The sequence below is a fragment of the Tursiops truncatus genome, chromosome 14, assembly GCF_011762595.2.
Source record: "Tursiops truncatus isolate mTurTru1 chromosome 14, mTurTru1.mat.Y, whole genome shotgun sequence".
NCBI classification, from domain to species: domain Eukaryota; kingdom Metazoa; phylum Chordata; class Mammalia; order Artiodactyla; family Delphinidae; genus Tursiops; species Tursiops truncatus.
The window spans coordinates 9,889,140-9,907,733 of NC_047047.1; the positions used below are offsets into that span (position 1 = coordinate 9,889,140).

An 18,594-nucleotide genomic window follows, 5' to 3' on the forward strand; every position below is an offset into this window, starting at 1 on the left:
AGGTAAGTTTTAGTTTTTTGTTGGGTTAGACGTTTTACTTCCACAGCGGCAATCTGCCCAGAGCGGATCCCTTACAAAGAATCAAGGAGCGCTGAGGGCCTCAGGAACCGTCCAAATCCCCCCAAACTGCCACTCCGGCCGCAGCTCGGCCTCAGGGCCCGGGTCTCGGCAGAGAGTCCCGGCTACACGGTGCGCGGTCCTTTCCCCGGCTCCCTAGTGGCTCACAGCCCAGCTGGGATGGGGTAGGGGTGGGTGGCGGGACGGTGGGAGGGGACAAACTCCGGAGCCAAGGAAAGGGGTTGGGAAGGGCAAAGGGAGGCAGGTCTGGGGTGGGGCGGGCCGGGGACCTGCAGACCACTAGGCCCGAACCCAGGTACCCAAGCCCCCTGGCTGCCAGCAGCTGGGGATCTCGCCCCCACCCCTCCCCTCCCACAGACCCACACTCACTGAAAAACATTTTCCGGGTTATCCATGGCTAGAGGACGCGAGCCAGCAGCAGCCCCACCTGCGCCGCCAGCGAGGAGCCGCCGCCGATTCGAATCTCCCGCGCAGCCGCAGTCGCCACGCCGAGCGTTTGCAAGACGCCTGACCATTGGCCTCAGCTGCAGATGGGCTGGCCAATCGCCGGGGCCGTTGCCAGGAGCCCAAGCCCCGCCTCCATCCCGCGCGCCCGCCTCTCCTTTCACTTCCCGCAGCCATGTTGAACCGAAAGCTCGCGGGGTCTCGAGCGGGAGCTGGGATTCCGGGTACGGCGTGGTGAGGGCGCCCTAGGTTGCTTCAGGAGTAGGGAATGAGTTTTTTTTCCTTAGCTGTCCAAGCTGCAACTGGCTTACATGGTTTCACGGTTAAAGCATCATCCCAGGGAAGGTATCGTAGGAGAAAAAAAACTAACTTGAGGTTCCTGAGGTGGAAAAAATTGTGCCTCGGCCCTTGGGTCCGGAGAGTCGTGCCTCTTCCATCCTTTACTTAAGTAACTAAACCAGAATCATTATGTCTGGTTTATGGAAAAAAGAAAATTAATCCCGTTTGTAGAGTCGAGACTTGTTTGAGGTCGCAGAGTCCTGGGGGAAATGCCTGTCTCTGGCTTAAGAGGTAGGCAGGTGGGGTGAAAACGGAACCCCGCCGAGTGGCACACTTCCCGGTTTCCCGCAGTTTTCTGTTCCGCGTCCTTGCTGTAAGGAAAGAACCTAGATGCTGAAGCCTGTGAAATTTTGGTTCCAGACCCTAAAATGCTGTGGCAGAGAGCTAGGGAGTGAGTCATCAAAAGCCCAGGGAAGAGCTTAGTGGGTTTTAGCTTAGTGCCTATAAGGTGAGGGCACGTCGGTAGGCACTTCAGGGTTAGTTATGTAAATTATATTGATACATGGCAAATGAAAGCGATGGGTTGGTACCCTTGGAGACCTCCAGGCTTGATTTAACTGATCTGAAAGGCTGTGTGGACAGAGTAAATGAGGGCTCGAGGGACTGGGAGTTGTTCCTGCAGCCAACTGGTAATTAAAGAACGGGAGTTTGGATAGCGTATAGAATGGCGGCCGGAAAGTTTTCATCATCTTCCACGGAACTAGAAGCTCTGGAGACCGAGGACTTACGGATTCGAAAACCAAAAATGAAGAGACCTCTTTGTCACGGAGTCCAGATATCTAAGAAGACATATGTAATACGCTGATGCTTCCTACCTGAGAGTGAGTTGGAAAAACAGTCAGCCTAACCTTCTCTGCCCCTTGGTCTTTTAGTAACTTCCCATTCTACTTCTCAAGGTTCTTTAAAGAGCCACTTGACAATGCAAGTAACATATAAAGAGCTATTCATGTGATTACCTTCCTTTTAGAGAAGCTGTGTGGATATTTTGCTCCCTTAGGGCCCTTAAGTTAAATTCCTTCTAAAAAAAAAAATTAGCTGCTTTTGGAAATCCTGATGCTCTCTGAGTCCAGAATTTCTTTCAGAGCATTGACTAATTAATTTGGATCTACACAAGTATCCAGTTTGTGGGGTTGTTAACTCAGAGGGTGCTCACTCTGGGGTCTTTAGGCAAGTTTAGGTTCTGCTAACCATTGTAGGAATTAAAACATTTTTAGGTCTTCAGCTTGTCTGATAGCACCTCAATCAGTCAACAATCAGGAAACGATGATTGGGCATCCACTGCTATTGGATTTATACCTAATTACAACCTTATCTTACTGAAACAGATCCTGTCCTTAAGAAACTAGTGGTATTATCTGGGAGATGGAGATACAGACATAGAAAATATTAATTGCTAAATTAATGTGTATTAAGTGCTAAATTAATACAAATGATTTAGCCTATCTGCTAGGGGAGTCCATAGGAGGGAGGGGACGTGGGGCCTGTCTGCTGTCTGTCAGAGAAAGCTTCATGGGGCAAGGGGGGCTTAACTTTTGACTTGGGCCTTAACAGGGGGTGCAGGGGGTGCTGGTGGATCTGGATTGGGGAGAGCCTGGGGAGGACATTCCTGATGTAAATCAGGGTTACTGAAGAAACTCACCCTTGAGGACTCCTGCTAATGAGCAGTGGAGATTCTTTTTGAAAGACTGGTTTAATAGTTTGATGTCTAATCTTAAATGTTAGATTAAGGAGTTTGCACTTGATCTTGATAGTAAACTGGGCCTTTTGGGAACAAATAGCACCGTGGTTATAGGACCTTACGGTAATTATACTTACCTCTACCCTGTTTTCCAGAAGCTGCAGAGATTGTCTGCCCTCCTTCCTTTCTACTGCTAGGAGCTGCTTTCCCACCAGGCTGGTTTGTAGAGTAGGGTAAAGTATTGTGGATGCCTCTTCCACACTGCCCCTTGAAAAGGTCACAATGATCCCCTATAAAGCCCTGATGCCAATCACTGTGGGTATATCTAGGAGTAACAGAAGTACTAGGGTTGTCAGCAGTTATTAGAATCTGATGTGTTTCTAGGAATAATTTCCTGGCTTACTCAATGCCTTCCCTTTGTCCTTAATTATGGACGCCCCTCTCTGCCATTATTCTTATTCTGAGGGGCAACTACAATGACCCTCCCACACAATGGGTTCTTCGTAATGTCCCTATTAGGTTAATGGACCCTGTTCCCAATAAATCGGGATTTACTGGGGACAGGGGAAGGGAGGGGTGGGTAGCAGAGGCAGAGAACAGTAATTTGCAGACTTTAAACTGGTATTGGAGGCAGAGGGAATGGAAGAAGGTAACGTAGGGAATCAGATCTCAAGGAGGGAGAGTTCTCAGAACACAGTGATGTCTTCAGTATGTAAGGAAAAGAAAAGAAAGATGATTTCGTGGCCTAGAAGAATTGACAGAAACAGTCATTGAAGCTGGCAAGGCTGATGCTTGTTTTCAGATGTGTTGAGTTGGAGAGGTAACCAGGCGTTGGACCTTCCTCCTGGGCACCGTGGAAGGAAGGGAGAGACAGGCCAGGTTGAAAGGAGCTTCTTATTGAGGGAAGTTTCATGTGCTGTTTCCTAAGCCTAGAATGATTGTTTTCTTCTAAGAGCTTCACATTACCTCTACATGTCAGGAATAAAGGAAGAACCTCCAAATAGTTTGATGAAGAAATAGTTTGATACTTTGATGAAGCAAATCTATAAACCCCCCAATGCTCGCAGTTTACATAAATCAATAGAAGCAGAAAATACCCAAAGGCTCGCAAATATGTTGCCCATTAAAAAAAAAAAATCACTAATTGGAAGCTTGTGCCACCGACAGCATTTCACATTTCATCTGCTGTGACTCTTATCTTCTTTAATCTTCTCCCTCTACGCTTTTTTCTCAGATTTGTGTTGAGAGTGTAGTGATTGCCATGGAATATCTGAAAATCTGTTAAATAATAATCCTTGCTTCAGTGATCTAGCCCTCCCTTTAATTTTTGGCATTGCTGTTGCCTTAGTGAATCTGTTGTCTTATCTTCCCAAACCCACCCCAGAACGTGAGGGGGGAGGCTTGTTTTGATCTGGGTGGGAGTAAATGGTCCACCTGTGTCTTTAAGTTTGCCTTTCCTGCTTCTGAGGCAGAAATGTGCAGTTACAAGTCTCTCTTCCTTTAAAACTCTAATTTACTTTACCTGCTTGCTAATTTCAATATTAAATGTCCATTTCTGTCAAATGACTAATAGATTCTCTAAGTTATAGGAAGGCCAGTGAGTAAAGTATTTTTATTCATATTTGGGCTTTCAGTGACTTGTTATTCCAGCATCATAATTTCCAGACTTATTGGAGAAGGAAAACCAGGCCACGTCAGGGGACATGAGCTCCAACCTTGACTTTCCCAAGAAGCAGATAATGGGCAAATGACTTAAACTCTTAATCTGGGTGTCAGTTTCCTGATCTGTAAAATGAAAAAAGAAATTTGCCTCCTTGTCTTCATAATGTTTCTCTGAATTCCACTCTCCTGTAGCCTCAGAAGGTTCTCCACTCAATTTCTTGGGTTGTCACATGATATCAGTTAGAACTCTGTTCAGAAAAGTGATTATTTTTCTCTAGGTACTGCCTGTTTGACAGATGCAAACAATCACAGATACACATATATCTTCCTTCCACTGGGAAATTTAAAAGAATTTAGAATAGCAGTATTAGATATGTTGCTGAAACCTCATATAAGATTAGAGATTTATGGGCTTCCCTGGTGGCGCAGTGGTTGAGAGTCCGCCTGCCAATGCAGGAGACACGGGTTCGTGCTCCGGTTCGGGAAGATCCCACATGTCGCAGAGCGGCTGGGCCTGTGAGCCATGGCCGCTGAGCCTGCGCATCCGGAGCCTGTGCTCTGCAACGGGAGAGGCTACAACAGTGAGAGGCCTGCGTACCGCAAAAAAAGAAAAAAAGAGATTAGGGATTTATAATTAAAATAGTTACAGAAAGCTGATAAGTGATTTAAGGGGTTATAAAGTATTGACATTAAGAATAAAGTTGATATGAAGAAAGGAAAAAATAAAGCCCATCTGAAATGTTTTTCATCTGAGAGTGTTTGGTGACTTCAGAAGATGCCTGTGTGGTCAAAACCCAGAATATACTCTTGTATCATTGCAGCCTAGGAGAAAGAATGGGAATCCCAGCTTCCCGCCCCCATCAGCCTCCCCAAGAATCTTTAATAGAATGTTCAGTCCTATGTATAGGCTGGTATTTGTTTAAAGGACCTAAGTGATACCCAGATGTTATTTACATTTTGAGCCTGGTTCTAAAACCAGAGACCCTGTTCCTTTCTCTATCCTATTCTTCCCTTATTAGAGGCCTCTGAGGTCTTCATAAGCTTTGTCTTGCATCCTGATAAATGACTGCTCGTATTCTCTCCAAACTGGCCTACCTTAGCTCTGTGCATCTCTTCGGAATTCATCCCTCTTGTCAGCTACAGAGTTCTTTCTTCAGCTTCTGTATGCGAACGTTGGTTGTATCCTTCCATTGCTGTGTAAGTTGTGCTGTCTTGGATTCTGGGGCAAGTTGTTCTCCTAAGACTTAGGAAACCAGATACAGCAAACTTTAGTCTTGGAATCAAAAACATACATGAAACATATTACTTCCCTTCATCAAAGGCACTTTCCTGAATTTGTAGGACTCACTCCCCTTGATTTAGGCTTCTCCATCCCTAACTGAGTGGGATGGCTTCTGTGATCAATGTCAGGGACTTAGGGCTGTTCTCCAGTTTCCCTCTGTCCCACAGCATCTAAGATAGAGCTTGTCTTCCTTTTCTCTTCACAGCTGCTGTCACCCATTCCATCTCTCATGACTTACAAAATAAGATGGATGAGAACAGTCACTTCAGATCCCACCATTTTTCCTTTGGATCCCTGAGAAATGGAGGCTTTTGTTTATTTTAAAGTTTACCCAAATGGATATGTTAAAAAACATTTTGTAGAGTTCAGAGATGTTGCCTGATCTGTATTTTCTGTATTTTCCTTTACATGCTCTCATAAGTCTTTTCTTTCCTTTTTGCTGACTGATGGTGAGTCAAACCTCATTCGTTTCCTCCACAAAAGAATCTTTTCATCTCTCTTTTTTTAAAATTTTTTTTCTGAATTTAATTTATTTTATTTTTGGCTGCACCACGTGGCTTGCAGGATCTTAGTTCCCTGACCAGGGATCAAACCTGTGCTCCCTGGAGAGGAAGTGTGGAGTCCTAACCCCTGGACTGCCAGGGAATTTCTTCCATCTCACTTTCAATAGAGAGATGACCTGTTAGGATGGACAACTATTAGATCATATAACAGGCCCCAGAACCAAAAGATTCTTAGACCAGACATACTGTTTTCTTATTTGAGAATTTATTTCAGAAGTGCTTACGGGGACTTCCCTGGTGGCACAGTGGTTAAGAATCCACCTGCCAATGCAGGGGACACGGGTTCAAGCCCTGGTCCAGGAAGATCCCACATGCTGCGGAGCAACTAAGCCCGTGTGCCACAACTACTGAGCCTGTGCTCTAGAGCCTGCGAGCCACAACTACTGAAATGCATGCACCTAGAGCCTGTGCTCTGCAACAAGAGAAGCCACTGCAATGAGACGCCTGCGCACTGCAACAAAGAGTAACCCCTGCTTGCCACAATTAGAGAAAGCCTGTGCGCAGCAATGAAGACCCAATGCAGCCGAAAATAAATAAATTTTTTAAAAAAAGTACTTACAATGGTTAACTCACATTTAGTTCTACGTATAATAAGTCACCCTTACTGGAAAAAATGAATAGTTGGAAAGTTTAACATTGGAAAGTAGAATGTTGGGCAAAACTGCTGTGTATTTGAAAAGATGTCTTCATTTCAAGGGTTGGAGTGAAGGGGACTTGAATTGCCTTGTAGGAATTAGGGTTATGAGTAGAGTAGGTATAGCCTACAGAAAAGTTTTGTTGCTAAAATACCACCCTGAGTTTAATTAGAAGAAAGTAGTTCTGGCTTCTTGGGGAAAATCACTGCTCAAAAAAGTGTGAGGCTTTTAGGAGAAACTACACCGTCATCAGGCCCTGGCCAGCTTTATCTTAAAGGTAGCAGTTTGGCCATATAGGCAGTGACAGCTGACCACACCTCTCTTGAGTGATGATGGACCAACCCTTCTCCTGGTTCTCATAGAAGGTGTTTTTTTTCCACCTCAACTGGGTGTGCTGCAGTTCAACTTTGACACTAGCCACCTGGGAGTTAGTCAGAATCCACAGGTTTAAGGGCACGGTCCCCAACAAGATCATCCTTAGTTCAGACACCAGCCACAAGTTCCAGGGGTTCCCAGCTAGCCACACTTCCGATCCAATTTCAGGGGTTCCCACAATCCCGTCCAGGTTTGACAATTTACTGTAATGGCTCATAGAACTCAGGAAAGTGCTATGTGGATGATTACAGCTTTATTATAAAGGATACGCATAGGGCAAGGTCTGGGACTGTCCTCAATGTGGACCCTCTCTCCGTGGAGTCAGGGTGTGTTATTTCCCTGGCACGTCAGTGTGTTCATCAGTCAGGAATCTCCACTGACCTTCAGTGTCCAGAGTTTTTACTGGCGTTTCATTATGTAAAAATGACTGATTAAATCATTGAGCACATGAGTGAACTCTGTCTCCGACCCTCCCTCCCCTTTCTTGATGTCAGGAGGTCTGACTGACGTTAGGACTCAAAGCCCCAACCTTTCTGCTGACCAGTCCCCATCCTGAGGCTATATAGGGACCCACCAGGTGTCATCTCATTAGTATAACAAAGACACTTGATCACTTAAGAAATTCCCAGTGTTTTTGAAGCTCTGTGCCAGGAACCCTGGTCAAAGACCAGACAGATTTCTTTTTCTTATACCATGGAGGTGATCTGCATCTCTGAGCATAAGCTCGAAATTTCATTAGCATTAATGCCTCTCTACCTTATAACATTATCTATGCTTTCAGGACAGCAGTCCTTTCCTCTTGTCAAGTTGCTAAGTCTTTAGTATTCTTGCTCAGATTGGATTGCTTCTGTCCCTTCAAAGAGCTGGACACTTCCCAATCTAGAGAAAAGAGCTAAAATCAAGTTTCAAACTTGTTTATTTAAAAACATCAACTTCCGGGATAGTCCTGACCAATGTCTGTGTAGCTGAGCACTAATATAATTCTTGTCTGTGTATCAAAGTCTGAATGAGGTCCTTTTGTTTGTCTTTTAGGAAACAAAGGAGTGATGTGAGGGTACCATGAGTTACCTGGAGCCTAGTTTACCAGATGCTTAGTCTAGGCATATATATGGTGTTAAAAAAAAAAAAATGAAGACAATTGAGGTGATACAAACAAACTTCATTTAATACTTCATGAAGCAGGTGGTCTCTGTTCTCAAGAGTCTAGAGAATTGTGAAGCAGGGGAGGAAGTGGCAAATTTTTGTAGAAAATGAACAAGGTAGAGAAAAATAAAAAATGAACAAAAGACAAGGAAAACATTTGAGTTACTTGGTGATCGGGTATTAGTCTCATGGATGGTGTAACTTCTGGGCAGATGGAATCCTTACAAGAACATGAAACTTTAAATATTAGGTTTTGGCTTGCTGATGTGACCGTGAATCAATATTAATTGGTTTGCTGAGGAAAGATGATTGTTAGGTTAAATAAAGATTTCAACAATAGTTAATTATCATATATATTACATGGGCATGCTTCATGTGTAGATGATTTCTTTTCCCCAGGGAATGACAAAAATTTCTAACTAACCCTAGGCAACTAGAGGCACCAGTGGTGATAGCCTTCCACTCAGCAACGTTGGTTCTCTTTTCATTTATTTAGGTCTTTAATTTCTTTCAACCATGTTTTGTAGTTTTCAGTGTACAAGTCTTGCACCACCTTGATTAAATTTATTCCTAAGTGTTTTATTATTTTTGATGCTATTGTAAATGAAAAATAGTTTCTTAATTTCATTGCTTCTTTTTTAAAAAAATTATTTATTTCATTTATTTATTTTTGGCTGCATTGGGTCTTCATTGCTGTGTGCGGGCTTTCTCTAGTTGTGGCGAGCGGGGGCTACTCTTCGTTGCAGTGCCTGCGCTTCTCATTGTGGTGGCTTCTCTTGCTGCGGAGCACAGGCTCTAGGTGTGTGGGCTTCAGTACTTGTGGCACATAGGTTCAGTAGTGTGGCTCTCAGGCTCTAGAACGCAGGTTTAGTAGTTGTGGCGGAAAGGCTTAGTTGCTCTGCAGCATGTGGGATCTTCCCGGACCAGAGCTCAAACCCATGTCCCCTGCATTAGCAGGTGGATTCTTAACCACTGCGCCACCAGGGAAGCCCTTAATTTCATTTCTTGATTGGTTATTGCTACTGTGTTGAAATACCACTGCTTTTTGTATGTTGATCTTGTATCTTGCAAATTTGCTAAATTATTTTATCAGTTCTAGTGGTTTTGTGGTGGATTCTTTTATATTTCCCATACATAAGATAATGTCTTCAAAAGTGCAGACTGCAAAAAGTGATAGTTTTACTTTTCTCTTTCCAATTTGGATGCCTTTTATTTCTTTTTTATTGTTTAATTGCTCTGGCTAGAACGGCGATGTCCATTGGTTGAGTGAGTGCCATGCACTAGGCACTGTGCCAAACCCTGTTATGTGACACAGTGACATTTGCTATTTGCCCCTCTAGTTTCCATTCTCTATATTCTGGCAATAATCTTCAAGTACTTTAGCAGAGAGAGCGACCCCTCTCCAATTCTCAGTCCCTAAGGTCTAACACACACACACACACACACACACACACACACACACACACACACACACACACACACACACACACACACACACACACACCCCTCTGCTTCTTACCACAGGGAAGCACACTCCACCTGTCCCCTGCCCCCTCCCAGAGGAGATGACTGTGTCAGGTTTGTATAACAGGGTGTGAAAATTGGTCTCTAATTGTGGCAAGTGAGGGAGAAAGGTGAGCTCAGGAAGCCCAAGCCCAGTCAGGACAGGCTGCAGCTGAGTGCCTGTGTGTCTCATTGATCATATGTGTGTATGTGCGTGCTGTCCTAGTGTGTGCATGCCATATTTGACAGTTTGGATTTATGTGTTGGGAGGTGTTAGGTGGGAGGAATAAGGTCTCATAACCCACCTATGTACTTCCTCATAAATTACTTCAGTATGTGTAATTCCTGGATGTGGTGCCCTTGTACAGTGTACAACCTAAGCAACTGTATGTGGTAGCCTTGCCCTGTTTCCTTCTGGTCTTTGATTCTGCTGTCCCACTGCTGGGAACGTTCTCTTGCCCACTTTTTGTTTGGTTAAGTTCTTAGCTTTCATGTATCAGTGTCCCCAAGTTGGGATTGGGGGTTCAACCCTCATGCATTCATATACAGACTGGCTGCTACTCCATATAGGACAAAACACCCCAGAAATAGAAGTTAAACAAATTGTAAAGTCATACTGTTTCCAATTCAAATTTTTTCTGTTGTTGAGATCATTCTTTTTAAAATTAATTAATTTTTGTCTGCGTTGTGTCTTCGTTGCTGCGTGTGGGCTTTTCTCTAGTTGTGGCGAGCGGGGGCTACTCTTCGTTGCCGTGTGCTTACTTCTCATTGCAGTGGCTTCTCTTGTTGTGGAGCACGGGCTCTAGGTGCACGGGATTCAGTAGTTGTGGCACACGGGCTCAGTAGTTGTGGCTCGTGGGCTCTAGAGCACAGCCTCAGTAGTTGTGGCACATGGGCTTAGTTGCTCTGTGGCATGTGGGATCTTCCCAGACCAGAGCTTGAACCCGTGTCCCCTGCATTGGCAGGCGGATTCTTAACCACTGCGCCACCAGGGAAGTCCCTCCAATTCAAATTTAAGGTAAGGATTTAACTTAAGGATTTTGCCTTAATTTCTTTGATTTTGTATTTGTCACTTTTTTATGTTAATGATCTTGGATTCTAATGCCATTTATCTAGTTAATTATTTGTTTTATATTACAGCATACACAAAACAGTTTCAAACTAACACCAATATTACTACTACTACTAGGACTATTAAATGTAGTATAAAATTTCTCTATTTCTTTTTACCTTTCTTGGGCTATATTCCTAGTGAGCTGTTCAAAGTAATGAATTTAAAGTTAGTTGAATAGTTTTCTCTTGTGATCATGTCAACTTGAAATAGAATTGAGAAAATTTGTTTCAGTTTGCATTTTTAGGGGCAACTTTATTTTCCCATTAGGTTTAATTTTTTAAAGTTATGTAAAACATTTACCTAGCTCCAAAGTAAAAATTATAAAACAAGTTGTATTCAGAGAGTTTACCTTCCATCCTCATTCCCTCTCTCCTCTTATAGGTAATAATTTTCATTGGCTTTTTTTTAAATTAATTTTTATTGGAGTATAGTTGCTTTACATTGTTGCGTTAGTTTCTGCTGTTCAGCATGGACAGCTACATGTAAAAGAATGAAATTATAACACTCCCTAACACCATACACAAAAACAAATGGACTAAAGACCTAAATGTAAGGCCGGATACTATAAAACTCTCAGAGGAAAACATAGGCAAAACACTCTTTGACATAAATTGCAGCAAGATCTTTTTCAATTCCACTGCCTAGAGTAATGAAGATAAAAACAAAAATAAACAAATGGGACCTAATTAAACTTAAAAGCTTTTGCACAGCAAAGGAAACCATAAACAGAAGGAAAAGATAACCCTCAGAATGGGAGAAAATATTTGCAAATGAAGCAACTGGCAAAGGATTAATCTCCAAAATATACAAACAGCTCATACAGTTCATTAGCTTTTGGTTTATCCTTGTTTCTTTTTGAAAACATAAGTAAATGTGCACACACACATACTCCTCCTGTTACACAAGAGGTAGCAGATTTTACACACCATTCTTCCCTTGCTTTTTAAACAGTTAGTCATGGAGATCCCTGCATGCAACATACAGAGATAATCCTTAGTGTGTCGTTGGTCCATGTTCACACTGGGCATTCCCAGCATGTGCCACTCGTGCCTGGTGGGGCTGGAGTGTGCCCGTTGGAGTCCATTTGTCAAAGACTCCATCCTGGGGAGAAAAGGAGGCAGGCACATCGGGGGTGATCCTGTAATGAAGCTGTGGCTGTTTGGAGGGGTGGGTATTCCTGAGGACAGCGTGGTGGCTGTTTCTGGAATCTTCCCCTTCCCTATCCCTGGACACCTGTCTAGCTCCTGGGATAAGAGAGGCAGTCAGCAAAGGCTGCTGAGTTTTCTCATTGCAAACTCTGCTGGAGGGCCCTGTTCACAAAGTGACATGATAATAAAGGGAGCTGTGTCTCCAGGCTCCCTTCCCCACATGCACCTTCTGGTCGCAGCCCAGGGCTCCACATGGAGTCAGACTGTGTCCAGTGGGAGAGGCAGCGGAGCTGCTCATGATCACACGGGAGAAACCTCTCAGGGCACCTAGCAGCGGTGGCAAAATGGGAAGGATGGGGCTTATCCAAGGGCTAAGTGACCACTGAGTGCGCCACTGAGCAGTAAAAGACAAACAAACCACCCTAAATTAATCTAATACGCAGCCAGTGTAGAAACCCCTTCTTTTCTAAGTTCATCTCTTATAATAACTTGTCCAACCCAACCAATAGCAGCCAACATGCAGTGCTAACATTGTTTTTAGCATCTTCTTCTGAAGTGATAAGTGCATTAGGCTGTGTCATCTGTTGGTGACAGTGCTGTCAAATGTTTGCCACTTCATAACATGAACCTCCTTCCATCCAGCTTTGTCTAGTATCGTCTTCACTGCCCTCTCCCTTCACTGCCCTCTCCCTTCACTGTCTCTAAGCCAGTTGCACATACTTTGGTGTTTTATTTCAGCATCAGAATTCTTCCAGGATCTTCTAGGATAGGTTAGGTTATGGTTGGGCAGCAAACAAAGCTCCAACAAAATCTTAGTGACTTATAACTACAAAGGATTTTTTTCTCACTAAAGTTACATAGACTTGGAAGCTTACTTAGTAACTTATCTTTTTAGCTTTTAGGTCTCTGAATCGAAAGGTACCACATCCTGACTTGATGCAGAGACTACTGTGCACCCCCCAGGGGCCTTGGACTTGACATTGTGATAGTCTGGGACTTTGGTTGTCTCCTTTGGGGAGTGGAGAGTGCACATTGCCTATGGGACAGACAGTGAGTCAAACGTTTGGCAAGATTTCGTTCGTAGCCACAAGTGCTGCTCCCAGATTATTTGGGGTGTTGGCCTTCTGGGCATGTCCTGGATGGTACTTCCCTTCCCGCATAGAGTCAGGAGTGAACTGCTTTGGACAACGGATTGTGTGTGGAAGTTACACAGGTCCTTTCCAGCTGGAAGCTTAAAGAGCCTGTGTGGCCACACAGTGGCTGTTCTCTCAGCTGGGACCTGGAGAAAGAGGACATGGGGCAGAGCCCCCAGGTGGCGTGGTGAGAATTAAAGTCTTATCTTTTTAAACCCTAAGGTTTGGGGTATTTGTGACCACAGTGTGTGTCGTTTTGAGGTTGTTTCTTACTACTATGCTATCCTGACTGATATAGAAGGAAATGCCCCTCTTCTGCTTGGCACCAAGTGGTGCTTGGAGTTGCAGCATCCATCTGATGACTGAGAGATAAAGATAACACACTGAGAAAGGATGCTGGAGAAGAAAGATGGAAAGGGAACCTGGGTCCCTGGGGTAGAGCCACTGAGGTAGCCCTTGGGCTTTCCTACCCCCAGCCTCCCTGTTATATGAGAAGCCAAAGTCCTTATTCATGGCCTCTGGTAGGTATTGTTACTTGCAGCTGCGCAGGTGGTGTGGTGGACAGAACAATGGCCCACCAAAGACGTCCATAGCCTAATCCCCAGAACCTGTTATGTTATCTCACCTGGGGAAGGGGATATTATTGATATGATTAAATTACAGATATGGAAACAAGGAGATTATCCTGAATTATCTGGGTGGGCCCAATGTAATCACCAGAGTCCTTCTAAGAGGGAGGCAAGAAGGTCAAAATCAGCAGACCAGCAAGGAAGCAGAGGTTGTTGGGATGCACTTTGAAGATGGAGGAAGGGGCTGGGACCCTACAAATGCAGGCAACTTCTAGAAGCTGCAAAAGATGAGGAAAGGGATTTTCCTCCTGGAGCCTCCAGGAGGGGTCCCGCTCTGCCAACACCTTGATTTTTAGTCCTGTAAGATCCATTTTAGACTTCTGACCTCCAGAACTTTAACAATAAATGTTTGTTACACAAGCTGTAGGAAACTGATACGAGTGATGTCCATTAACCCAATGACAGCAGACAGCGACCCAACTGCCAGCTACACTACACCCCCAAGAGTCATCTCCTCAGCAGGGTGGTCTTTGGAAGCTAACATTTCCTTTATACTTAAAAGGAGAATCAATAAAGTATATGAGACTTAGAGAGAGGAAAGGAATGAACATTGGTCACTTGTTAGAACAACAGAAGGAGGGTGCTGGGAGATGAGTTAGTGTTTGTTCATTGCCTTGTTCTGTTTGCATCTCCCAGCTACTCTGCAGGCCCGGGCCACCCCCAGATTACAGTAATATTAAAGTTCATTGGAATGCCCAGTTTGGGGGTGGCAAGGATTTGAGCTGAGCTGCAGCTGAGTTGGGACTGTAACAGGGAAGAGCCAAATCAGACTACATGTTGGATCTGTTTCTTTTACTTTAACCTTTGCTTTCGCTGCTTTTGTTCACTAAAAGGATACTGTCTATACACAGTGGCCTGCCTCGGGGAACCCTGCCCCTCTGCCTGAACGTTAAACCAAAGTGCCTTTGTTCAGGGAAACATCTGGACCCTGTCCACCTGTGGCTGGTTACAAGAAAGCAGAAATTAACGCATCCCCTCCCTGAGGCTGGCCATTCCAGGTGATATTTGCAAAACTTACGCCTTTTTACTTCCTTGTCTCCTCCCCCTCTCTGTGCTATAAAAGAAACTGGCATCCAAACCCCCATAAGATGGTTGTTTTGAGACTTTGCCATCTTTTCAGCCTGCTCTCTTTCATAATAAGGTCATATTCCTTGCCTCAGCACCTCATCTTCCATTCATTGGCCTGACCCCAGAGAGCAGAGCGAGCTTGGACTCCGTAAGGAGACCAGAGCATGGCCTGGGGCATCTTGGGTCTCGGTAGCAGAGAGGCTGGCACAGGAGGTCCTCTGAGTAAGATGTCACAGCTCTGAGCAACCAGGACCCCCGTGCCCACAGCGTACCCTGTGTCTACCTCACCAACTCCCCCTCTAGGGTTCTAATACTTCTTGTGGGCCAGCGACTGGAGGGACAACTGGGCCGTGGGCATGAGTGGCAGAAACTAAAGCCCCAGGGCCAGGCAGCAGAGTTTGTTCCAGGGGAGACCTCTGTAAGAGCCCAGATTCCCTGGCCTGTTCTTTCTTCACTTGGTGCCTAGGGAGTCGGTCGGGGCAGGGCCAGCGCGGGGGAGGGAGGGGACGAGCCTTTGAAGAGGGAGGAGACTGGGTGGCTGCGTGCGGATGAGAGGGTGTGCGCTTCTCGGCCCCAAATGCCAGCAGCTGGAGGAGGTGCGCAGGGAAGCGGCCCCGCGGACGCGCCAGAGGACGGGCGGCGCGATGGAACCGGCGCCGGACCTGGGGCTCGGGGACTCGTCCTTGCAGCGCTATCTGGACTGTGAGTTCTGGAGCCTCAAGAACGAGCTGCGCTGGCTTCTGGGCGGCTGCCCGCTCTTCCGGCACAGGTACCGGCCTCGTCGCCACCCCGCCCCGTGCGTCCCGCCGCCGGCCGCATCCCCTCGGTCCCCGCGCGTCCCTGCGGGCAGCGCCCTCCTGGTGCGCCCCGGGCGAGGGCGAGCTGGGGGTGTGGGTGCTGTGCCCGAGAAGTAGGTCCCTCCCGACTTGGCAGATGATGGACTGCTGTCCCCAGCCCTGTGGGCGCTGCAGAGCCGGCGACTTCATCTGCCCCCGGAGGTGTCCTCCGCCCGCCGAGCTCCCTCCTACACCGGGAGTCGGGGTGCACGGGTGGGCCCCCACAGTGGCGGGCGGGGTGCTCGGCCGAGAGTGGTGGCTGGAAGGATCGGCCTTGCTTCTAAACTTGTTTCTTGACTCCCCGCCTCCGCGTGTCCCACCTCTGCAGGGAATAAGGGGCAGAAAACCCAGGATGAGGCGGGAGTGGAGCGCGCCCAGGGCCACTGTGCAACCCTGTCCGGACCAGGAGCGCGGAAACAGGGGGCAGAACAGCGTCTCTCGGGTTGTGCCTGCCGGGAAGTGAGGGCATTTTCCCGGCACAGGGGTGGACTGGCTCTGCCCAGGGTGTATCTGGTCGTCAGCGTGGGGCAGGCTCCCAGGGGCCCCGCGGAGTCCAGGTGTGCAGAGGGGCGGCCTAAGAGCAGCTGGGGTGCTTGGGTTGTAAGGTGGGCTCAGGTCCACGAGGTCATTTGATGCCAGGACAGCCCTGAGAAGTGGGCAGGGGGCTTGGTACAGCCTAAGTTTACAGAGGGAGAAAATAACCCAGGGACCGGCCAGTCAGGACCAGAACTCAACCCTTGTGTCTCAATGGGGACTGTTTCTCCTGTGCTCTGTTGGGCGGCTGACCCCATCTCAGGCCGACTGATAAGCCCACTTTTAGAATCAGGCTTTGGAGTTTTAGTTTAAGAAAGCTCCAGTTAAGAACACCAGTATGTTCCGAAGGAAGATTAACTACTTAGCCCATGTTTAGTTTATGTCTGAAGGTTGAGCTGGGCTTAGAGGGAAGGAGATGCTTGGAGTAAAAGCAGCCTGTCCTTGGCCAGGAAGCTGCGGTTTCTGCCCTGGTGGTACCCAGTGGGGAGAGGGGAGCTTAGGGAAGGTGAAAGCTGACAGGTGTGAGATGGTGGGTGTGCCCTTGAGTGTCTCCCCACCTTCTTTTTCCTTCTCTCTCACACCTAGTTCTTTATGTCATGATTCTCAAAGCATGGTCCAGGGACTCCGGGCGGTACCCAGGACTCCAGGAGCTTCACAAGTTAGAAATTATTTTAGTAATAATATGAAGCAGTTATTGGCCTTTTCATTCTCATTTTCTCACAAGTGTACAGTGGTAGTTCCCAGAGACTACATGATGTATAATTTTCCAACATGTCTGCAGAAGCAGACATGAGAATCCAGCAGTTTTAAGGCAGATATGAAAGAGAATTGTAAAAATGCAGAACAATGCTACTTTTCTAATTAGATTTTAATACTGTTATTTTCAAATGATTTAATAAATATTTGAACAATTTTTCTGTTATAATTTCTGAAATGATAAATACCAATAGATATTTGGGGCCCCCAATAATTTTTTTAAAGACAATTTTAAAGAGCAGTTTTAGGTTTACAACAAAATTGAGAGGGAGGTACAGAGATATCCCATATACCCCCTGTCCTCACACAGACATAGCCCCCCCCTCCATTATTAACATCACTCACCAGAATGGTACTTGTTTTTTGTTTTTTTGTGTGTTTTTTTGTTTGTGTGTGTGTGTGTATTTTTTTTAACCAGAAATGAATCTATTGATTTATCATAATCACTGAGTCCACAGTTTACATTACAGTTCACTCTTGGTGGTGTACTTTCTGTGGGTCTAGACAAAAGTATAATGACATGTACCCATCGTTTGGTATCATACAGAGTATTTTCACTGCCTTAAAAATTCTCTGTGCTCTATTTTTCTCTCTCTACCACCCACCCCTGGCAACCACTGATCTTTTCACTGTTTCCATAGTTTTGCCTTTTCTACAATCATACAGTTGGAATCATATAGTATGTAGCCTTTTCAGATTGCCTTATTTCACTTACTGATATGTATTTAAGCTTCATCCATATCTTTTCATGGCCTGATAGCTCATTTCTTTTTCTTGCTGAATAGTATTCCATTGTCTGGATGAACCACAGTTTATTTATCCATTCATCTACTGAAGGCCATCTCGGTTGATTCCAAGTTTTGGCAATTGTGAATAAAACTGCTATAAACATCTATGTGCAGGTTTTTGTGTGGAGGCCTCAGTAATTTTTCAGAGGGCAAGGAGGTCCTGCTGCTTTAAGTCATATTTAGTTCTGTCACACCCCTTTTCCTATCTTCCTCCATCTTTTCAGTTTCGTTCGTGGGCTGTCATCTCTTTGTCTTTTCAGTTTAGGTAACTGCAGTTTAAATGATGGGAAAGAATGCTAATATCCAAACTGCTGATTTGGGCCTTGTAGAAGGTTCTTTGCTGTGAATTAAATGGTCTGCTTAGGGACAGGGGGAAAGGCAGGCGGGGGCTGGAAAGCCGGCCGGCAGCTTATTGCCTGTGTGATTGTCATCAAGTGTGATTTTACCTTCCTGAGCTTACATTTGCTGATTCAAAAGAATGGGGATAATATCTGTGCCGCTGGATTGTTGGGACACTTATAAACTGTTGAGTAGCTGTTTAGTGTTGCTGGCTGTGGTGTGACACCAAAGAGGAAAAAAAAAAAGGAGAAAAAAAGGTACAAATTACCCTAACAAACACTTTTCCATTCTAGCCAGTTCTTGCTTATTGACCTCATAATTTCAGAGTTGAAATAAGAGGCTACATTTCATATTGTTTTTCCCCAGTGATTAAAGATTGTGCTATCTGCTTGAAAGTTCACGTTGTATCAGATTTGATCTTACGGGGGTTAGAAGACAGTGATCCTGATTTCTCGATGTTTTTTTTTTAACATTCTGCTGCAGTAAAACGCTCCATGGGAGGCCAGAAATAAAGCTTCTCTAGCTCAGATTCACTGAGGCAAGGTGA

At 45.5% G+C, this 18,594-nt stretch overlaps 2 protein-coding genes across 2 annotated transcripts in view; one reads left to right on the forward strand and one right to left on the reverse strand.

Moving 5' to 3' along the window:
- BUB1 (BUB1 mitotic checkpoint serine/threonine kinase) overlaps window positions 1-577 on the reverse strand; it is a 41,606-nt gene extending 41,029 nt beyond the window's left edge. Inside the window, exon 1 of the mRNA XM_019931077.3 lies at window positions 448-577. Coding sequence (XP_019786636.2) covers window positions 448-473 — 26 coding nt within the window. The 5' untranslated portion in view covers window positions 474-577. The remainder of the gene's footprint in view (window positions 1-447) is intronic.
- A 127-nt stretch (window positions 578-704) lies between these two features.
- Window positions 705-18,594, forward strand: part of ACOXL (acyl-CoA oxidase like) — a 382,696-nt gene continuing 364,806 nt past the window's right edge. The window contains 2 exon segments of the mRNA XM_073791125.1: window positions 705-1,682; window positions 12,860-15,563. Coding sequence (XP_073647226.1) covers window positions 15,343-15,563 — 221 coding nt within the window. The 5' untranslated portion in view covers window positions 705-1,682; window positions 12,860-15,342.